At 60.0% G+C, this 21,624-nt stretch overlaps 1 protein-coding gene across 2 annotated transcripts; it reads right to left on the bottom strand.

Moving 5' to 3' along the window:
• Positions 1 to 2,799: 2,799 nt before the first annotated feature.
• NTRK1 (neurotrophic receptor tyrosine kinase 1) lies at positions 2,800 to 21,366 on the bottom strand (the record flags this gene model as incomplete). 2 transcript variants are annotated; one of them, XM_079760342.1, is made up of 17 exons in its annotated part: positions 2,800 to 2,985; positions 4,428 to 4,586; positions 5,028 to 5,268; positions 7,327 to 7,499; positions 7,590 to 7,720; positions 8,576 to 8,722; positions 9,183 to 9,285; positions 9,557 to 9,612; positions 9,793 to 9,810; positions 10,296 to 10,631; positions 12,109 to 12,241; positions 14,675 to 14,817; positions 15,055 to 15,194; positions 15,872 to 15,940; positions 17,440 to 17,511; positions 17,785 to 17,859; positions 21,116 to 21,366. In XM_079760342.1, 17 exons carry the CDS (start codon positions 21,325 to 21,327, stop codon positions 2,800 to 2,802), a joined length of 2,394 nt encoding a protein of 797 aa, XP_079616468.1. The 2 variants fall into 2 exon arrangements, with proteins under 2 accessions (XP_079616468.1, XP_079616467.1); XM_079760341.1 differs by lacking the exon at positions 9,793 to 9,810 and having other exon boundaries at positions 21,116 to 21,327.
• Positions 21,367 to 21,624: the final 258 nt, after the last annotated feature.

Below are 21,624 nucleotides of genomic sequence, written 5' to 3'. Positions count from 1 at the left end.
GGAGCCCCCCCTGGCTTCTGCACCATGGAGTCCGTCTCCTCAGAGTCGATAGGAGGGAGCTGGCAGGAGCTTCCTTAGAGAGAGGCATTCTGAGTCCTGTCCTGGGTGCCGGGTGCCCTGGCAGTGCCCACCGCCCTTTCTGAGCCTCTGCCTTCCATCCAGGGCAGCCATTTCTGAGAGGAAGCGCTGGATGGAGGGGCCCATGCCAGGTCCGGAGGACCCGGGTGTCTGATTCCCACAGCCTCAGGTCCCTGTCCCAGCTCCCGTGGGTCCTCAGGGTCCCATTCCATGGATCCATCTCCGCTGGTGCTCAGCTCCTGGTGTGTGTGTGGTGTGGGGAGGGGCGGGGGAGGTGCAGCTAATGGACTTGGCCCAGCCAGGAGGTAACTAACAGGGAGAGGGCATGTGCCACAATAGGGGGCGGGGTGTGCCACCCCACCAGCTCTGAGTGACGGGGGAGGGCTGTGTATATGGGTGCCTGGCTGTGAGGGCTTGGCCAGTGTGTCTGTGGAGAGGCTAAGCATGTCCATCAGTGAAGCTGGTACTGTGGGTGCCAGCCCCCCTCTTCACCACCCAGGACGAGGCTCGGGCCCAGATCTCCTGAAGGGGGCGGAGCGCCCGGCTTCAGCTCCTGTTCCCGACGGAGGAGGACACGGAGGCACAGAGAGAGAACAGCTGTCCAGGTCCTTCCCCACGCTCTCCGGAACGAACCCTCCCTCACCTGCCCAGCTTTTCCGGCAAGTCCTCCAGCTGTGATTTTAAGTCTCTGATGCCCTGAGGCTCTTAACCTTGGAAATACTACACGTGCTCTGGCAGGTCCCTTCTGCTACCTGCCCTCCCTCCCCTCTGCTTCGGTCCTGTTCAGCGTTGGCTGAAATTCAGAGCCCCTGAGCCCAATGCAGAGTCTCCAAGCCTGGGAGCCCCCACCCCCACACCCCAGCCCTGAAGAGAGGCTCAAGGGGCAGAAGAGGTGGGGAGGGTGGGAGTGCAGGTGAGATAGAAAGTGCCCGGGGAGTCCATGCTGTTCTCCGGGGACACTCTGATTCAGCTGCTGTCCACGCATCTGTCTCTCTGTCCCTCCTCTGTCCACCCACGTGTGTATGTCTCTCTCGGCTGCTTGCTGTCTCTCTCTGCAGTCTCCATGTGCCTCCACATCTGTAGGTCCTGTTCCCATCTGTCTGCACTGCCTCTCTCTGTGCACCTGTCAGATCTATTCCCGCCCCCCCCACCCCCGTTTTTCCCTCCAGGTTCCCACCCCTCTCCTCCCACTGACTCCACCTGCTCTAAGCCTCCCTCCCTGGGATAGTGCGGCATCAGCCCGCCCAGCCCAGGGCAGGAGAGGAGGGCCTGCGAACTTGCCCTCAGCAGCCAGGTCTCCCATCAATCAGCCTGCAGCCCTGGTCAGACCTCCATTAGCACTAACCAGCCCGGACAGGAGGCAGACACCGTTGGGCTAGGCCTAGGGGTGATAAGACCCAGATTGAATCACCATGGAGGCAGAGCTGTGCACCCGGGGACAGGAGGCAGCCATACCATTAGCCCCGAGGAGCTGTGGGGAACGTGGGTTATTGCAGGAGCTGGGCAGGTGATTGAAAGTGATGGGGCTGGGGGGCGGGCGGGGGGAGATTGCTCCTCCCTGGCTCTGGGGTGAGGGAGAGGGGGCAGGGCCCAGGCCTGGGGATGAGGGGCGTTGGCAGCCTCCGTGCTGACAGGAACCTCAGGCCCCTCAGTGCAGGCAGGAGTGCTCCACGGGGGAGGGAGAAGGAGACCCCCTTGGGCAGAAGGGACAGGAGATGGCTTTGCCCAGCCCCAGCCTCCAGATGCGGATCTTTTTTTTAAAAAAACTGATTTTTTAGAGAGTGGGAGGGAGGGGAAGAGACAGAGAGAGAGAAACCTCAATGTGAGAGAGACACATCGATTGGATCGAGCCCGCAACTGAGTCACATGCCCTTGACCGGAATGGAACCTGAGACCCTTCTGTCCTGGGGCCAACGCTCTAACCACTGAGCAGCCCAGCTAGGGCCCAGAGGCTGATCTTAAAGCACTGATTGCCAAGAAGAGTGAAGGAGGGGGAGCAACAAGGGGTTCTGCCTCCCTCACCATTCCTTCATCCTGCTCCTTGCCTGTCCCTGCCATATGTGTACACACACACACACACACACACACACACACATCCTCTCCTCCTCCGCTCTCTCTCCTCTCTTTCTCTCTCATCCATTGATCATACTGTGTGCCTGCTCTGTTCTGAGCAAGGAAGACTCACCCCACCAATGTTCCCATCCTGCCCGCCATGACAGCTAACTTCCATCCCTCCCACTGCAGCCCCCGCCCCCGGAGCGTGGAGTACAGAGACAGGCAATTAGGGTCTGAAGGCCTGACAAGCTTCACCTGAGGCCTCCTCACCACCAGGTAAACAAGTGCCCAGGACTGGGAGGCAAACCACAGCCACCAGGTGGAGGGAACAGCTGCTTGGCGTGGGGGTCGGTGCTGAGAGGAACCAGAGAGGGGGAGGATCCCAGAGAGTCACCCCCTACCTGAGCCCCATACCCCACTCGCGGAACGACGTCACCCCAAGAATTGGCAAGAGACGCAGCCGAGTGATAATAAATATAATTGATGTGACAGAAGTCTACCTAGAGAACGGGGCACATCCCACCCTCCCAGACCCCACCTGACCCTCCCGCATGCTGAGGGAGAATTAGCTGCTTGGAGATCACCCTGGGGGCTGCTGGGAATCTGGGGTTGCTGAGGGCAGGCGCCAGTCTTCTGGCTACTCAGCCCCAGACCCTAGCCAGCCCTCTAGCCCAGGACGTCCAGGTAGACGGGAGGCGCCTGGACCAGGGCTTGCAGCCTGGCGTGCACATCTTTGATGCTGTGGCGTTGCTGGGGCTCCCGCTGCCAGCAGCCCTGCATGATGGCATAGACCTCCGGTGGGCAGGCCCGTGGCCGCTCCAGCTCCCGTCCCTGAGTGATGCACTCAATCGCCTGGGGCCACCGGAAGGAGAGAGAAGAGGGCACACTGGGCTGGGGCAGGAGAGGGAGGCCAGCCCCCCAGGACTACCCCGCCTCACTGAGGCTGCCAGGCAGGCCCTACAATAGGTCTGGGCCTCTTGGCTACGAATAATCTAAAAGGATGCCGTGAACCCCGAGATTCCTGTCCACCTGACACAGCAGTGGGAAGGATTCAGGCTGGATGGGCTCTGGGAAGGCGGGGCCGGGGGAGGATTGCTCCCCACAGGGCCGGAATCACGTGCTCAGAAGACGTGCCAGGTGGGCTGAGGAAGAGGAGGGGCCCAGCCATCCGCCCAGTGTTGAGGGCTGCGGGGAGGAAGGCAGGGCCCGCCACCTCCCGGCTCCAGAGGCAAAAAGAAAACGGAGCAGGGCTGCGGGTATAGACCGTGGTCGGCAAACTGTGGCTTGCGAGCCACATGTGGCTCTTTGGCCCATTGAGTGTGGCTCTTCCACAACATACCACGGCCTGGGCGAGTCTATTTTGAAGGAGTGGCGTTAGGAGAAGTTTAAGTTTAAAACATTTGGCTCTCAAAAGAAATTTCAGTCGTATTGTTGATATTTGGCCCTGTTGACCAATGAGTTTGCCGACCACGGCTCTAGGCCTTGAAAAATGGCTGCTTGTGTCAGAAGGCAGAAGGCAACCCCACTTCCTTTTCTCTTCTGTAGGTATCACCCTGTGGGGACCTAGCCCCTGTGAAAGGAAACTGCAGCGGGGAAGATCGAAGTGAGACTCCAGGAAGGACTGCCAGAGCCGCTCAGGGATCCAAAGAAGAGCCGGAGGCAGAGAGCTGGTGGAGGGGGCCTGGAGCCCCGCCCCTCCCCTCCTTCCCTCCCACCCCATTAGAGGACTTGGGTTATAGGCGGCACTAATTCCATTCCTTCTCTCAGTGCTTGAGAAAATTAAAATCTATAACCCTCTCCCCCACCCCACCGGCCTCCAGGGAACAGACTGCATTAGGAGAAGAAATGGAAACTGACAGCTGTGAGCCAAGGCGGGGGCGGGGGAGCGGCCCTGGAAGACAGGACACCTGGGGCCTGCTCTGCTGTGTCCGGCCATGAGGGGGGGGGGGGGGCGGGGGAGGCAGGACGGTCCCTCCTACGGTCTAACCTGAGCCTTCCTGCTGCAGGGCCAGGCCCGCTCGTGCTGTGCTCTTCCCAGGCCTCTCCCTTCACCCTGACCATGCCTATTCGGTCTATAGGATGCGGCGTGGGGCGGGGGCCTGGGGCCGTTTATAAAGTGCGCTGAGGTGCCCGGGAGCCAGGAGTGGAGGCAGGAACAGGAGGCGGAAGAAGGCGAGAAGCACAGGGGGAGGAGGGGGGAGGGAGCACAGTGCGGGCGGGGGGCGGGCGGGGGGCTGAGGGGCAGAAGGGGACGGAGACCTGAGAGGCCCGAGGGGCGGGGGAGGGGGGCTGACCTCGCTGTTGGAGAGCTGGTACCAGGGCTGCTTGCCGAAGGTGAAGATCTCCCAGAGCAGCACGCCGAAGCTCCACACGTCGCTCTCGGTGGTGAACTTGCGGTAGAGGATGCTCTCGGGCGGCATCCAGCGGATGGGCAGCATGGTGCGGCCCCCCACCTGCGGCGGCGGGAGGTGGGGCGTTACCTCCACGGGGAGCCCCGGCGCGGCCTCTCCGGACTAGACCCGCCCCCGTCTCCCGCCCGAGGCCCAGGGAAAACAGGGGATGCCTTTTCGTCCCTCCAGGTTCCCACCCGGCTCCTCCCGGTGGCTCCACCTGCTTTAAGCCTCCCTCATGGGGGAGTGCAGCACCAGCCCGCCCCCACCCCACCCTCCAGGGCAGGAGAGGAGAGGAGGGCCTGCGAACTGCCCCCCCCACCCCGCACCGAGAGCCCGGGAGCTAAGCATGGGGTTTTAGCCGGAGAGTCTCAGACCCCGGCGCCCCCGCCCGAGGAAGAGGAGGGCGTGCCTGGCAGCGGCAGGCTCTGGGCCGGGGCTGAGCAGCCAGGAGTCCACGGTTTGGTTGGATGCTGGGGCGGGACTGGGACCAAAGCTCCTTACGCGGTAGTAGTCGGTGCTGTAGATGTCCCTGCTCATGCCGAAATCGCCGATCTTCACGACCAGACCCTGACCCACCAGGCAGTTGCGCGTGGCCAGGTCCCGATGCACGAAGTGCAGGCCCGCCAGGTACACCATCCCCGCGGCCACCTGGCTGGCCACAGCCAGCAGCTGCCCCAGGCCCAGTGGGCCCGGAGTCACGTCCTCCCCGCCAGCCAGCAGCTTGGCATCAGGCCCGTGGGACCTGCAAAAGAGCGAGGGAGGGGTGGGCTGGGAGGAGAGAACCCCCAGGAGCTGGGGTGGAGCGGGGGAGGGGACTCTGGGGCTGGAAAAGGAGGAGGAACAGGAGAGGCAGCTGTCTGAAGGGACAGGGGGCGCAGGTGTGCCCAGCTCCAGGGCTCCCACCAGTGCCCACACTCATGCCTTCCTCCTGCCCCTGCACGCAGCTGCCCACTGGTCCTGACCTCTCCGCCCAGCTCTGCGCCTGGGAGCCCTCCAGGATTCCTGTCTCTCTCACCTTTGCCCTCAATATCCAGCCATTCCTGAGGGGTCTTCTTCCTCCCAAAGGTTTCCAGGATGCCCGCCTCCTCCCCACAGGGGCCACTCATTCTGTTCCCCAATATTCCTTCCTCTGGACCCTTATCTGTGCTGATGGCTTTGACAATACCACCCCTTCCTACTGGCCAGCTTCCTCCTTATCCATTAATCTCCTCATTTATTCTAGATATTTATTAAATATCTCCAGTGTGCTGTGCACCTGAGCTGCAATGGAGAGTAGGATGGAATGTGAGGGGCACCTGATCGGCACTCGGGGTAGGAATGGAGGAAGTCAAGGAAGGCTTCCTGGAGGTAGAGACATCTAAATGGAAACTCCAGCCCTGAGGAACAGAGGTGGGTAAGCCACCAGGAGGGGTAGGGGATGGAGTGGCTGGGGGGGCTGGGAGGGCAGTCCAGCGTGCCAGGCAGAGGGAACTGCAAGTACAAAGGCCCAGAGACAAGAAGGAGCAAATGGCCCCTCCTAGGGGGAGTCTTCCAGACTCATTAGGAGCTTTCCCGATCCCTTCCTTTGGCTCCCCCTGTGCTCCATCCAACTCTGAGGGCTGCTTCTCCCACAGCCTGGGCCCCAGACGGGGCCTGCCTCCCTGGAACCCAGCACTGAGCCCACACCGTGTCTGTGAGCAGGGCAAGGGCTCCTCTCCACTCTTCCCCTGAGCTAGTCCATCTCCACACTCAGCCTCAGGTCTGGCAACGCCTCCCTCCTGCCCCATCCCCTCAGTGGCTCCTCCCCACCCACCAGGGCAGCCAGACTCCAGGGTCTCTCCCAGCTGACTGCAGCCCGATTGCATGGATGACCCATCACTCCCCAGGGATTGTTTGGGGACCAAAGCAGGACCATCACCTCACAATCACACAACGCCTTCTCATCCAGAACAACAGGCCCCTGGGTGGGGAAACAGGTCAGAGAAGAAAGCTACTTGACAAAGAAGGCTCAGCTAATAAGTCACAGCTGATTCCAAGCCCTGGCCTCTCCCTGCCTCCCACTGCCCCCTCCCACAGGGGCTCATCTCATCAGAACAGGTGACCATGTATTTCATCAGAAACGTGACCGTCACAGTCCAGGGTTAAAAGCAGGGCTCTGCCTGGGGTCATATCTCCCCCGGGCCATTTACGACCTATGTGCCCTTGGGCGAGTCACTGAACCTCTCTAAGCCTCATCTGTGAAATGGGCGCAATTCTTGAAGTTATTCAAATGATCAGCACAAATTAGTACACATATCCAGAGCTGTTCTGGCCAAAGCCAAAGAAATGAATTTTTTGATAACTTTCTTCAAGTATAAATGGCAATGTATGCTTGGAGACTATGAAAAGTAAATACATATTCTATTGTGATACAGGTACAGACGTACAGCGCCTACAGCCTCATTGGGAACGGCCTGTAAGCACAGCGCACGCGCCCGGAACACGGGAGGGGCTGAGGAAGGTGCCGCTGGGGTAGCGGTTCCTCCGCTGCCATCTCTTCCAGGTGTGGCCGCGGTGGCCACACACAAACGCACAGCCCGCAAGGCTCCCCCCTGGAGTTCTAGCCACGCCTTCTGCCAGGGCGGCCCCCTGACTACTCTCCTGGGCAGGGACTGTCCTCACAGTCACACCTCTGCCTCCTCAAGGTCAGGAGTCGTGTCTTCCTGCTGCTTCTTGGTATCCCCCCTCCGGTCACCAGACAAGCGAGATTGTGCTTGCGGGGAAGGGACAGCAGGGCTCAGAGCCAGGGGCCGGGGGCCAGCGCTGGGCCAGGGGCTGGTACCGGAGGAAGCGGTTGAGGTCGCCGTGCCGCATGTACTCGAAGACCATGAGCAGCGGGCGGCCCTCGGTGCAGACGCCGAAGAAGCGCACGATGTGCTGGTGCTGCAGCATGGTGAGCAGCTCAGCCTCGCGCTGGAAGTCCTGCCGAGCGCTCTCAGACACCTCCTTCAGCACCTGCGGGCAGGGCAGGGTAGGGCTCACCGAGGGGGAAGAGCCCGCCCCCAGCCTGAGCTCCCTGTCCTGGGACGGTGGCCAAGGCCTTACCTTCACGGCCACGAGCGTCTTGTCCTGCTCCGGCAGCAGGTTGTGGCACTCCGCAAGGAAGACCTTCCCAAAGGCGCCCTCGCCCAGCTCCCACTTGAGAACGATGTCCCGGCGCTTGATGTGACAGACACCTGGGGAGTGGCTCACGGGATCAGACGGGAGCCCCAGTCTCGGGAAGGATGGGGTAGGGGCCAGGACAGGGCTGTCTAGCAGGGCTGTGCGCTGCACAAGGGCACCCACCCAGGGGGCCGATGGGACTGAAATTGAGCCTTCACCCCTTCACCAAGCCCCATGCTGTGGTGAGACGGGTGGTGATGGTGTAGACAGGGGTGGTGGTGGAGTAGACAGGGGTGGTGATGGTGTAGACGGGGGTGGTGATGGAGTAGACGGGGGTGGTGATAGTGTAGATGGGGGTGGTGATGGTGTAGACGGGGGTGGTGATGGTGAGACAGGGGTGGTGATGGTGTAGACAGGGGTGGTGATGGTGAGACAGGGTGGTGATGGTGTAGACAGGGGTGGTGATGGAGTAGATGGGGGTGGTGATGGTGTAGACAGGGGTGGTGATGGTGAGACAGGGTGGTGATGGTGTAGACAGGGGTGGTGATGGTGTAGACGGGGGTGGTGATGGTGTAGACGGGGGTGGTGATGGTGTAGATGGGGGTGGTGATGGAGTAGATGGGGGTGGTGATGGTGAGACAGGGGTGGTGATGGTGTAGACAGGGGTGGTGATGGAGTAGATGGGGGTGGTGATGGTGAGACAGGGGTGGTGATGGTGAGACGGGGGTGGTGATGGAGTAGACAGGGGTGGTGATGGTGTAGACAGGGGTGGTGATGGTGAGACGGGGGTGGTGATGGTGAGACGGGGGCGGTGGTGGAAGGGAAGGCTTGTTCAGGTCTGAGGTAGGCAAAGGTGATGACGCAGGGGCTTCTGTACACGTGCATGCGCGTAAACTTGCCCCCACCCTTGGCCCAGCATAGTCCCTCACAGGCATCACTGAAGTACTGTGGGTTCTCGATAATGTGGCCTTGGAGCCCGGAGCCTTTGCCCTCGGTGGGGGACAAGGAGCTGCCCCCCAATGTCATGAAATGCAGGGACATGGCCAGTCCGTCCTCGGGAGCCAGCACCGCGGGCCCTGGGAAGGAGACACGGCCACAGGTTGCAGAGTCAGGTGACCCCGCCTGGTCACTTGCAGGGGGAGGAACAGAGGAGCTAGGGAGAAGACAGCCAGCAGGGAGAAGGGGAGGCATGACGGCCTCTCTATCTGGCTCCTGTCCAACCCCAGGCCCCGTGGGCCCCCAAAGAACTCTCCCACCGCCCCCTCCCCCCGAGCTCAGATCTCCCAGACCCACTTAGTGTTTGACTATAATCCAGCCACCAATTAGCATCTGCTACTTCTGAAACTACCCAGCACCAGCCCGGCACACACTCACACGCACAGCCCCACAGCCAGGCCCTCACACACCCCAAACACACAGTCCCTGCACGCCATGTGTCCACTGCCCCCACCCCACAGAAGACAGAGTCGGGAAGAGCAGGTAGGAAACAAAGCCAGCGGGACAGACTGACAGCCCTTCTGCCGCCCCTCCACTCACGGTTGATCCCAAACTTGTTCCTCCGTCCACATTTGTTGAGCACGAGGAACAGCGTAGAAACGAAGAGGCAGGCAAAGACAGCCAGGCCCACAGCCACTGAGACCTGGGGGTGGGGAGGTGCGATCCGGGGCTTCTCTCCATCTCTGAGAGCTCCCCCACAGCAAACCGTTTCTCCCTCCTGCACAGGAGCCGGAGCCAGGCTCCCAGACCTGTCCCCGCCTCCCCTGGGGCCCAGGTTGTGGCTGTGAGGGTGGCTGACCGAGTGCAGGCCAGACTCTAGTGCCCCCCATTCTCTGATCGGAAGTGACGTGCAGCTGAGCCCCTAGCCCAGCCTCCCAACCCCAAGTGGACAAGCTTCCACTTGCCAGGCTCACCCCAAACGGCATTTCATCCTTCTTCTCCACCGGGTCTCGCGACGTGCTGTTAGTGTCTGTGGGGACACAGAGCAGGAAGGTGGGCCTGGGCACATGCTGTGCCTCCTCCAGCAACTCCCCGCGCCCCCCCCGCCCCGGCCCTGGCTGACCCCTTGGGGATCAGGTTAACTGTCCCCTCTGCCCCAAGCTTGGCTCCAGGGACCAGACAGAACCTGCTTCCAGCCTGGGTTACTCACCCACTGGCGAGAAGGAGACTGCAGCGGGAGGGAGGAGAGAAAGCAGTCAGATGGGGGAGGAGAGCAGCGAGTCCCCTTCCCCCTTGGGGCTCATGTCCCGGCGCTTGATGTGACGGACACCTGGGGAGTGGCTTATGGGATCAGACCCCAGGCCTTCACGGGCTGCGGGTGGGATGGGGTAGTGGGGTGCTGGGCCTCAAGCAAGAAGATGCACATGGCCCTTTTCCAGCTGGGCTGTGGGTGCCCTGTGTATGGCTCTCTCCAGCCCGCCCGAGGGAATGGAGCGGCTCAGGGATTCAGGAATCCTGGGGCGTGGAGGAGGCAGGGCAAGGAGGCCATACAAAGCTGGAGAACAGAACTCCACTCTTCTCTGTCCGGGACTGGGCTCTCCAACGTCTAGAGTCAGGATCACCGCAGAAAATGGGCCAGGCCTCCCTAGACACCAGGCTACGGACCCAGGGGGAGCCCAGGGAGGGGGGCAGGGTTCAGGGTGGCCCTCGCACCAGGGATGGGGTCCTCAGGGTTGAACTCGAAAGGGTTGTCCATGAAGGCGGCCATGACGGAGGCCGAGGCCTGGCCCGAGGGGTTGGTGGCCAGCAACGTGTAGTTGCCATTGTTGACGTGAGTGGGTTGGTTGAGGCGCAGGCACCCATGTCTCACAGTCTCATTGGCTGCCGGCTCCACCGGCTCCATGAACTCGGTGAAGATGAAGCTGGTCTCGTTGAGCACGGAGCCATTGAAGAGCCAGCGAAGAGAGGGGGCCGGCTGCCCGTCCACCGAGAAGGGGATGCACCAGTGATGCTGCTCCACTGCCGGGTGCAGCTGCACGCTGGCCGGGACTGTGGGCCAGAGAGAGTGCCCGTGAGAAGTCAGGGGGTGCAGCTGCAGGGGACCCAGCATGACCTGACACGGGCAGGGACTGGTGGGGGTGGGAGGGAGTTGACAGTAAATCTTAAATAAATCAGGTAGCAAGTGTATGAAATTGGGAGGCTAAGTGGTGGGCCTAACGTAAATGAGCAATAGCCCTAGAGAGGAGGGGTACCGGCTCATGGAAATTAAACATGGAGTCTTTTGGATAAGTGTAATCAAGTTTAAGAAGATAGGAGGGGGCCTAAGCTTCAAACAAGCAAAAAACAAATAGAAGTTTAAAAATGTGTTGAAAGAAGACATGGTTTTGAAATAACCCAACCTGAAAGAGGCAAAAAGCACCTCAATGATAGGAAAATATCTATACCTATATATCTACATGCATACATAATTTATATTGGAATTCCAGCCAGCTCTCATGCAATGGAATATTATTTCGCAATGAATTGAATGAACTAAAACTACTCCCATTGACATGGATGAATCTTACAAGTATAAGGTGAGCAAAAGGAACTGGACACAAAATAATACTTGAGGTATGATTCCATTTATAGAATGTGCAAGAACAGGCAAGACTACGCCATATTGATAGGGAAGCATATTTGCATAAAATTCCTTTTAAAAGCAAGGAAATGATTATCACAAAAGTCAGGATGGGGCGGAGGGGAAGGATGGGATTCTGACTGGGGAGAGGAAGGGAGTGTCCCTGAGGTGCTGGTAAGAATAATTATTGCTGCCCTGACCGGTTTGGCTCAGTGGATAGAGCGTCGGCCTGCGGACTGAAGGGTCCCAGGTTCGATTCCGGCCAAGGGCATGTACCTTGGTTGCGGGCACATCCCCAGTAGGGGGTGTGCAGGAGGCAGCTGGTCGATGTTTCTCTCTCATCAACGTCTCTAGCTCTCTACCCCTGTCCCTTCCTCTCTGTAAAAAAAATCAATAAAAAAAATATTTTAAAAAAAGAATATTTATTGCTTAAAGGGTATAGGTTTTATGCAGGAATGTATGTAGGTTAACATTTCATATTAAAAGAAAAGTTACATAAAGTAGAAGATATAAAATAACTCATTGGCAGGCCTAGAGGAATTAGGCAGTGAGCCTAGAGAGGAACTGGGAAGAGCAATTGCTTCTCTTAAAATTAGTTCGTAGCGTTAGAGTCCTACAGAGGGTCAGGCATGACGAAGTACAGTGGAGCAGGGAGAACAGCTGATGACCTCAGGTAGTGAGGCTCGGGCAGAGGGCCAAAGCGAAATCCATCTCCATCCCTCTGGCCTTGATGAGCCCCCAGGCTTTCCCCCACAGGATCAGGTTTTCATGGGAATCTGGAAACAGCTGGGAAGGAGCAGCTGTGGAGACACATATCTCACCCCTTCCCCCCAGCCCCTCCCGCCCTCGTCTCTTCTTTTCAGGGAAGGAGACGAGGGTGGGTACAGGGCGGTCACTGGGACTCACAGGAGACGTTGACCTGGACAGAGACTTCAGTCCGGCCCACCTCGTTCTCCGCCCAGCATGTCACATTCTTTCTGTTGAGGTCGCTGGTCACGTTGGCCAGGGTCAGCCCCAGCGACGTCCGATTCCCAGATTGCTGGGTCAGGAAAAAGAGGGGAAAATCAAGAAGAGCATCCGCTGGCTTCTGGCTAGAGGTTGGGGGCTAGAGCTGATGCCTTCAGGGACCCCCCTCTGGCTCCAGATGGAAAAGAGAGGGGTCTGGCAGGGCGGGGGAGGGAAGAGGTATGGGAGAGAATCTTGCAGAAAATGGGCCTCCTCCTTTAGAGCTTGTTCAGACTCTCTCCTAGATTGTTTATTTTAAAATGATCTGAAAAATGTAGAACATAACCCATAACCTCAAAGTAGACACAAAATACCCCGAACCAAAATCACCCTTCTGGTCGGCTCAATAGATGTCCCAAATCCCAAGTATCAAACACACACCTCTCGATGGAGAACAGACTAGGACCTCGCCGACTCACCCCCATTCTCCAGGCCCTCCTAACACACTGAGTCTCGGCCCCGGGAAGGTCGGGAACGAGGGATGGCACTGGGAACTGGGCACCAGTTAGAAGCAACAGCAGCGGCATGCCCTCCTTCGGCAGATGAAGGCACAGAGTGAGGTTAGAGAGGCAAAGTGACTTCATTCTGCATCATCATCAAAAGGTTGAATCAGCCCAACCGGCGTGGCTCAGGAGTTGAGCATCGACCTATGAACCAGGTCAGGGCACAGGCCCAGGTTGCAGGCTCGATCCCCATGATTCTCTCTCATCGTTGATGTTTCTGTCTCTATCCCCCTCTCCCTTCCTCTCTGAAATCGATAAAAATATATATATTTTTTTTAATAAAATAAATAAATAAAAAGGTTGAACCAGGTTCCGGTTCTCTTCCTCAGAAACCACGGACGTGCGGAAGTTATGTGATCTTATCTCGCTGAGCCATGGTTTCCTTGCTTTGTAAGACGAGGAGGTAGACAAAATGATCTTTGGATGGTTTAGAAAGCCATTTTCATCGAACGATGAAAATAAGTGAAGCTGTGGACAAATCTCACTTATCTGGAAATCCCTAAATGTGGGATCCCCCTTGCGTACAGCGAGAGGAGGTGAGGTTTCCCTGGGCTTCCGTTGGAACACGGGAGGTCAGAGGCCCTGGAAATGCTGCCCAGCCTCGTGTGCAAGCTCTGCGGCCCGGCCCCTGCGAGGCGAAGCCCTGCCCAAGGTCCACTTTGCCGTCCCATCTCCTCCAAACCGCCCTGCAGTGTGGTGTCCCACTAACTCTCCCCTCTGCCATCCTGCACTCTCCTAACGGTGACTTCCCCTCCCCTCCATTTAACCCAGTTAGGGGGTGACTTTTCTACGGGAAGTTTCTAGAAAACATAACTGATAGCAAACATGTAAACCTCCCAAAGAGAAAAACAAAAACCTGGAATTGTTCAAAGCATACTTGATGTCCACAGACAGCCATGCCCACCTCTCGCCTCTGCCCGTCCCCTTCCCATCACTCCAGTGGCTTTGCTCTCTGGGCGGAAGAACCAGTGGCTAGGGGCCCCTCCACCATGTCTGGAACCCCCTGCTCAGGGCTCCAGGGCTTCTTCCTGCAACCCTGTTCCAGGGGCCTCCAGCCATCCTGGAGTGGACTCCCCGCCCAAAGTGAGGGCTTCTAAGCTGAACACCACCCCCTGGGTCCCACTGGCCCATCTCTGCCCAGGGGCTGGACCCTGTGTGTCTCCCCAGGTGGGGACAGCTTTTTGGGGTGGGCACAGCCCACGGGTGGCCCCTCCTGACCTTGTCCACAAGGCCTCCTGAGTCAGCTGTGGCTGCTCTTGACTGCCCGTCGCCAGCCTGAGGACACAGGGCAAGCCTGGGAAGGTGCCCAAAGACACATCTGAACGACAGCGATAAAAGCCAGAGAGTGGCCAGAGGCAGGCAGGACATCGGAAGGCCATCATGTCCACCTCCTCAGTTTACAGATAAGAAAGCCAAGGGCGGGCAGATTGAGAGATGTTTCCGAAACTCGCTCTAAGAATTAATGAGTGAGCGAGCTGGAACCAGACCTAAGCCTCCTTTGCTATATGCTTATCACACACCCAGGAGAACCTGCTCCCAGAATCTCCAGAAAGAGGCCGGAAGTCCCCCAAGAACTGGCCTGGCTCTGGTACGGGACCACAGACACTGCGCCCCCTCCGTTTCCTTATCTAGAAAGGGGGGGTGGGTGGGAGGGACGGTCTGCAGGGCCCCCCTCAGCTCCAAATGCGAGGGCTCTGCGACCCTCTGTCTTGCGGCCAGAACCATGTTCCCAGAGAGGGGGCTCCAGCAGAGCCTGGGGTCCCCACGGGGCCAGGGCCCTTCCTGAGGCCACGTGGGGCCTGGGGCTGCCCCACAGCACAAGCCTGAGCCCCGTGGGTCTAGCTCTGTCCATCTGTTGCCCTCTCTGTGCTTCTTACTCGTGGTCTCTTCCTGTCAGTGTCCCCTGTGCTCCGCCCAGGACTCTGGGGAGAGGGGAGGGGCCGTGATGGCGAAGGGCCGCTCACCACCACTGTGGCCGACTCCTCCAGCTCCGTGACGATCCAGCCGGTCTCGGTCACGTTCTGTCCCTCCACCTGGCACTGCAGCACCACGTCGTCCCCCACGCCCACGGAGGCGTTGGGCGTCTGCACCTTCAGCATGGGCACGCCTGGTCACCCAGGATGCCCCAGGGGTGTTAGAGAAGGCAGTGGCCTCAGAACCTACCCCAAAGCCGTGCTCCTTTCCCCAACCTCCTCGGGGACCCCGAGCCCGCCACCGCAATGCTCCCCAACCTTCTGTTTCCCCAGCTCCTGCCAATGCCCATCTCCCAGGCGTCCTTCCGTGCTGCCCGCCCCCCACCTCCCAACTCTGCTCTGTGCCCTCTTCCCAAGAGCGTAGCACCTACCACAGCTGGTGTTGGACAGGAGGGCCGAGGGCTCCTGCCCGAGACACTGGAGCTTCTGGACGCCGCCCAGTCCCTCCTCCTCCCAGCGCTGCAGCCAGCGCAGGGCACAGGAGCAGCGCAGAGGGTTCCCGGACAGGACTCTGGGGGGTGCGGGGGATACCAAGAGCGTCAGGGGAGGGGAGGGGTGGGGTGGGCCTGAGCGCCACCTGATTGAAGCCCACAGTAAGAGGGAGTGCAGTTCGCAGCGTGGGATGGCTAGAGGGAAAGGAGTGTGGACAGAGCAGTCCCTCTCATCCACCAGCAACAAGACATGGAAAGAAACAGAACGCAGGAAGTCAGACAGGTGCCTATGGCCCATGGCGTTCCCTGATCCCGGCTCCCCCGGCGGGGAGGCCGGGTGACAAGGAGGGAAGGACACTGCCTCCTGGGGAGGCCCAGAGGCCTAGGTGCACCCGGCACACGTGGCTCACTGCTGTCCCACCCACGCCATCGCACAGGCAGCTGGCAGCCCCAGCCTCCTGAGCACACACAGAATCAGTTGTCCAGGCCAGCACCCCACCCCACACCCCATCCGCCCCCCAAGGCAGTAAGCCCCTCAAGGGGTAGGCCTGCAGCCTGTTTTTATGGGAGGTTCACAGGCATGCAGAGTCCCCAAGTCTCAGCGCACAGATAAACAGGGAGTCCCCAGAGCCCCTCCGCCCTGCCAGTTCCACACAGACACAGGGACATAGTATCACACACACACACACACACACACACACACACACACACACACACACACACTTGCTGCTCTTGCCCCTGGACGCCCCACACTCACAGTTCCTGTAAGGAGAGGCCCTGGACGGTTTTCCAGGAGAGAGAGTCCAGAGCATTGAAGGAGAGATTCCTGCGGGAGTTGAGACAGCGAGACGGACCCCAGTGAGCAATGACCTCCCTCCGACCCAGCTTGAGGGAGGGGAGGAGCCAGGGAGCCCAGCCCAGCAGGGAGGCCTTGCGGGTGGGGGGACAGGTTAGGCTCTCTGAGTACCCTTCTTCTTCCTGGAACAACAGCTCACCCCACTTAACCCCCTCCCCAGACTCCAGGGCGGGGGATCCGGAGAACAGCTGCTCCTTCCTTCCCACCCTTGGCCCCAGCTGGCAAAGTGCTGAGGCCCAGCGGGGGGAGGGGGCTCCATCTGTGCTCTCCTCCCCACAGAGCCCAGGACATGGGGGGGGGGGGGCCTGGGCTCCCACACTCTCATGCCCCCTACCGGATGACAAGGGTTTCAGAGTACTTCCTCAGGTCCCCTCCGCATTCCTCCTCAGGGACTTAGGACAGCAGCTGAAAGGGCCCCAGGCCCCCAGCCCCTTGTGGTAGAGATGGAGAAGGGGAGCTGGGGCGCCAGCTCCAGGCCACACGGGAAGCTGGTTTAGGAGCCCCCGGCACCAGCCAGCACCCGTGAGAATGTTCCTGCCCCTCCTGGGACCTTCGGCCTCGAGGGGCCTGCCCTGCCGCTCTCCTTGCCTAGCTGTCCTGCAGTTTGGGGGGCCGGGTAGGAGAGGCACCACCACACCGGGGTCAGAAAGGCTACCCCACTCTGGCACCACAGAGCTGAGTGTGCGTCTGTCCTGCCTCTTGCAGCTGTGTGGCCTCAGCCCAGAAAGTTAACCTCCTGAGCCTCAGAACCCTCATTTTTAAAGTGGGGGTGACACTCTCTCTAGGTGCAGATTCACTGACGTAAGTATTGTGAGGTCACATTATTAACTGAAGCCCCAGGACGCAGTCAGTGACGCGCCATCACCTTATTTTTGTTGTTACTGTTGTTAAATCGCTGGACACAGCAGAGAGTTTAGAGGACCCAGCACAGCCATGTGAATGACAGGTCCCACCCCCTGCCCAGCTCTCCATCGGCCTGTGATGGGGGAAGTTGCTGGACTCTTGCCCTCGGGGAGGGGCAGTCAGGGACACCAAGGGTCTCTCCTTCAGCAGTCTCTCCGGCCCGCCCATCCCTGCCCTTCCCTGCCCTTTCTGAGCCGGGACTCCCAGGCGTGGGGAGGGTGCTGAGTGGCAGATCTGATACCCCAGCTCCCAGGGGAGACGGAGGCCCAGCCAGACCCCAGGGTCCTGCTCCTGCCCCTCGCTCCCCAGTTCACGTGTATCTGAACTCTGCGAAGAAAAAAACGGGACAGGCACCCACGAGACTGCTCCTGTAGCATGAAGCATGGAAGCGAGACAGCAAGAAGGGCCTCTAGCTGCAGGTGGGAGCTGAGAGCACTGCCACCCTGAGGTGGAGGAGAAGCCCCAGGCCGGAGCCTTCCTCACTACCGGTCCCCGGGGAGGGCCCAGCCATTCGCTGCCCCCGTCTGGGTGGCCTCCCACCCCCTCTGCCCAGCCCGGGCACTCACAGGCGTCTGAGCCGAGGGGTGAAGTGGAAGGCATCTGGCTCCACGTGTCGGAGACCACTGTTCACGATGGTGCTGGGAAGGGGGCACAGGGTCAGCTCTGGGGCCTCGGCTACCCGGGTCCTGGCACCTCTGCCCATGCCGGCCCCCAGCCCCGTGCTGGGCCTGGCCCCTCCCCACCCCTCACAGCTTCCTCAGCTGCCGGGACCCTGTGCCTTCGGACCGCCTCCCGCCCCTCAGGCCTCCGCCCCTCGGGCCCTCCCAGGCCCCTGGAACCTTGGAGCCCACGCGACCCTCTGGCCCAACAGGCTGTGCACTGAGCCCTGCACCACAGCCCCCGCTCCTCACAGGTTCCTCAGCTCCCCCAGGCCCCTCAGGTGATGGAGCTCCAGCCGCTGCAGATGCTGCTCATTCTCGATGTAGCTGTGGGGAGAGGGCGGGGAGTCACGGGCGGCCAGACCCACCCTCAAGTCCCCACACCCACCTCCCTGCCTCTCTCACAATCACACACACACCTGTGTGCAAGCATGAACACTCATACGCACAGACCCATTTACACACACACAGGCACAGGCACGGGCACGCACCCACATCTGCGTACACATATGCCCAGGTACACACCTCCTCACACAAGTCACACATGAACAAGTATGCATGCATCCTCACACCATCACACATGCACACTCTCATTTCTCATGTACACGTGCACGCGCAGACATGGACATACACACAGAGGCATAAATATATGCACAGAAATGCACCTCCTCACACACAGTCACACACATGCATGCCTGAACCCACAGATGTGCACATGGGTATGCTCATACCCTCACACATGGACACACATATATACATATCTCTCTCATGCACACGTACACGTGTGTGAGAATGTATGTGCATACTCACATTCATAAACACACACAAGTCCCTTCTTGGCTTGGCATTCTGCTTTTTACACAGGGCCTCCCTGCCCACGCCAACAATGGGGCCCGTGAGGAAACCCTTGCCTCCATAAGGGGCCTAGGCTCGGAGCCGCACTGCCCACCGAGCACAGAGGATGCCTCATGGGCACGCAGATAGGTGTGCCCAAACACCCGCTCACCCACACCTCCTCACACACAAACACACACACCACCCTCCCCCTTGAGGTCACCGGCCCTGCTCCACACTCAAGCAAAAACCCCTACTCCCTCCCGCCACCTTCCAGCAGAGCGAGCAGAGGCACGGAGGCTGTCAGTCAGAGACATCTTGAACCCCTCCCGGCCCCAGGAGGGACCTAGGACGGAGGAGTGGGGCAGTGAACGGAGGGGTCAGAGTCAGCGGTGAAGCAGTGTGGACGGGCTGACTTACACAGGGATCGAGCCATGGGAAGGCCCAGGGTGGGGGGTGGCAGAAAAGCAAACAGAGAGAGAGTGAAAAAAAGACACTGAGAAAGAGAAACTGATAGGAAGGGACGAGGAGAGGGGGAGAGAGAGAGAGAGAGAGAGAGAGAGGAAAAGAGAAAGGGAAAAGGGAGACAGAGAGTCAGAATGATAAAGACAGAGAGCCAGAGAAAGCTTGCTAGGGATATGAGAAAGGAAGGAGGAAGAGCAGGCATGCCAGGTGGGGTGCTGTTGGTGCCCTGGGCACTGCCCAGCCTCTGCGTCTGACATGCCAGGGAGTTCCTGAGAACTGGGCTGGGCACGTCAGTGAACCCCCCACCCACACACACATGCCGGGAGCCCCTGACTCACGGTGTCTCAGAACTCTCCCCCTCTACCCTCTGACTCCCCCTAAGCTCTGGGAACCAGGACAAGCCCGAGTGACCCTCTCTTCCGCTCCCCTTCCCAGCCTTGGTCCCGGCAGACAGTCCCCTGAGGCCTAGGGAATAAACTCCAGTGACTGAGGGAGAGTGGGTCCCTGCCCAGGGCGTTGGGAGCTGCATGGACCCAGGGAGGGGGTGAGGATGCAGTGGCCGGGCATGTGCAAGCTGTCAGGCAGCATGCTCAAAGCTGCCTCATTCGCTTGGATTCATAATCAATCTGTCTCTTCAAGTCCATTATCTCCTCGTTAGCTCTGCCAGTGATGGAGGAGGAGGGGACCCTGCAGGCGGAGGCAGGGGGTCAGGCTGCCGCCCCACCCAGAGAGAAATCTCGGCTCGCCAGCCTGCAGGCCCCCTACTCCCCAGCCCCAGTCTGTCCACGTCCCTCACTCCCAGGCTGGACCCACTTGGGGCGTGGGAGGGAAGTGAGAAATGAGAGCTCTGATAGGAAATATTCCGGAGCCTGGGTCCTGGTTGGAAGGTCCAGGGTGATAATGGAACGGACTGGGGGTGGCAGCCTGGATCTCATGTCCCCTCCCATTACGCCGAGACCGAGGCCCAGACCAAGACAAGGCCATCTCTTCTTCTCCTGGTCTCCCTAGGGCCATTAGAGAGACGGAGCACCTTCCCGTTAATTACAAGATACCCGAGTAACTCGGTGCCAATGATCTCAGGCTGCTCGAGGAACTTCCAGGCAGGGGTGGCCCTGACTCAGATGCCTCCCAGCCTGCCCGGCACTGCATGCTCAAGGCTCCTGGCCCACCCTCTGAGCCCCCAGCCACAGGAGGAGGGTTTCCTAGCGGGTCCTCCTCTCTCCTCCTCATCTTGCTGGCCCCGCCAGCCACACAGAATACTCAAGTATTTTCCAGCCATCACCATGTGATGCTTGAGTATCTCTAAGCCAATTACTACAAAACACTCCCATAGGTTTCGCCAGCTGCTAAAAAGTACTTGAGTATTTTTTAAAATATTTTTGTATTGATTTCAGAGAGGAAGGGAGAGGGTGGGGGGGGGAGAGAGAGAGAGAGAGAGAGAGAGAGAGAGAGAGAGAGAGAGAGAGAAACATCAATGATGAGAGAGAATCATGGATCGGCTGCCTCCTGCACACCCCACACTGGGGGTTGAGCCCGCAACCCAGGCAGGGGCCATGACCTGGAATCGAACCGTGACCTCCTGGTTCATAGGTGGACGCTCAACCACTGAGCCTTGCGGGGAGGATACTCGAGTATTTTGTAACCGATCACTGCAGAAGGCCGGAGATCCCTCCCCGTGCTGGGCCCTGAGGAAGGGGAGTCTCTCAGCAAGGGCCCTGACTTCCTGTCCCAAGCAGGGAGACAAGGGTGGACAGGGAGATGGGTGTGGGGAGAGAGAAGCCAGGAAAGTGGGGGGTCCTCATTTCCTACATCCAAATCAAGGAATCATGGGGACATGGGGAGAAGAGAGCTCAACCACCCAAGCTCTGGCTCCTCACCACCTCCCAGTTGAATTCCCAATTCCAGAGGGAAGGGGTGGGGGCTGCCCGGTCCTGACGAGGGAAGGGTGGGGGGTAGTTTCTTCTGGGAAGAGGATGAGTGTCCAAACGGAAGGGTTCGCCTGAGCTCCAGAAAGCTGCTTGGAGACGGCGGGGCTCTCAGACCTGGTCCGCGGAGAGTCCCCCTAGTTCTCCCGAAGCCAGCGCCCCAGCTGCACTGAGCACAAGGTAACGTCCAGGCAGCGACTCTGGTTCCCGACCGGGCGGCGGCGGCGGCGGAGGAGGAGGAGGACCAGGGCGCAGCCTCCCGCCGCGCCCGCCCGCCGTCCTGGTCGCTGCGAGTCCGCACCCTCGGGGCTCGGCTATGCTCGCTCGTCCCCGCGCCCTCTCGCCCGCCCCACACTCACAGCTCGGTCAGTTTCTCGGGGTCCTGCAGGTGGCGGAGGCTGTCCAGGGCCCCAGCCCGGGTGCAGCGCAGCACCGAAGGGCCGAGGCGGCAGCAGACATCGGGGCAGGGGGCAGCGCCCGCAGATGCCAGCATCAGCCAGAGCAGCAGGCGACCCGGGCCCATAGCTGGGCTGTGCCCGCGGAGCTGCCCGCGCCGTCCGCCTCGCAGCATCACGGCGGCGCCCGCCTCGCCCGCCTCGCCCGGGCCGGGCCGCCGTCAGTGCGCTCCTGCAGCGGCCGCCGGGGCTCCCCAGACACGTGCGCTGGGCGGTGTTAAAGACCCAGTCGCCAGGAAAGGGCGGAGCCAACGGCCCCCGCCCGGCTCCGCCCCCTCTGGCTCGCACCCCTCCCCCACCTCTGCTAAGCCCCCAACTCGGTCCCCACCCCTTGGGGATGCGGGGGGGGGGGGGGGGGGGAGAGCGCGCCAGCTTCCTCCCCCAAGACCCCTCCAGCTCTGGGAGACGCGGAG

Source organism: Cnephaeus nilssonii (assembly GCF_951640355.1).
Source record: "Cnephaeus nilssonii genome assembly, chromosome: 21".
Lineage (NCBI taxonomy): Eukaryota > Metazoa > Chordata > Mammalia > Chiroptera > Vespertilionidae > Cnephaeus > Cnephaeus nilssonii.
This window is presented reverse-complemented; position numbering and strand designations above follow the sequence as displayed.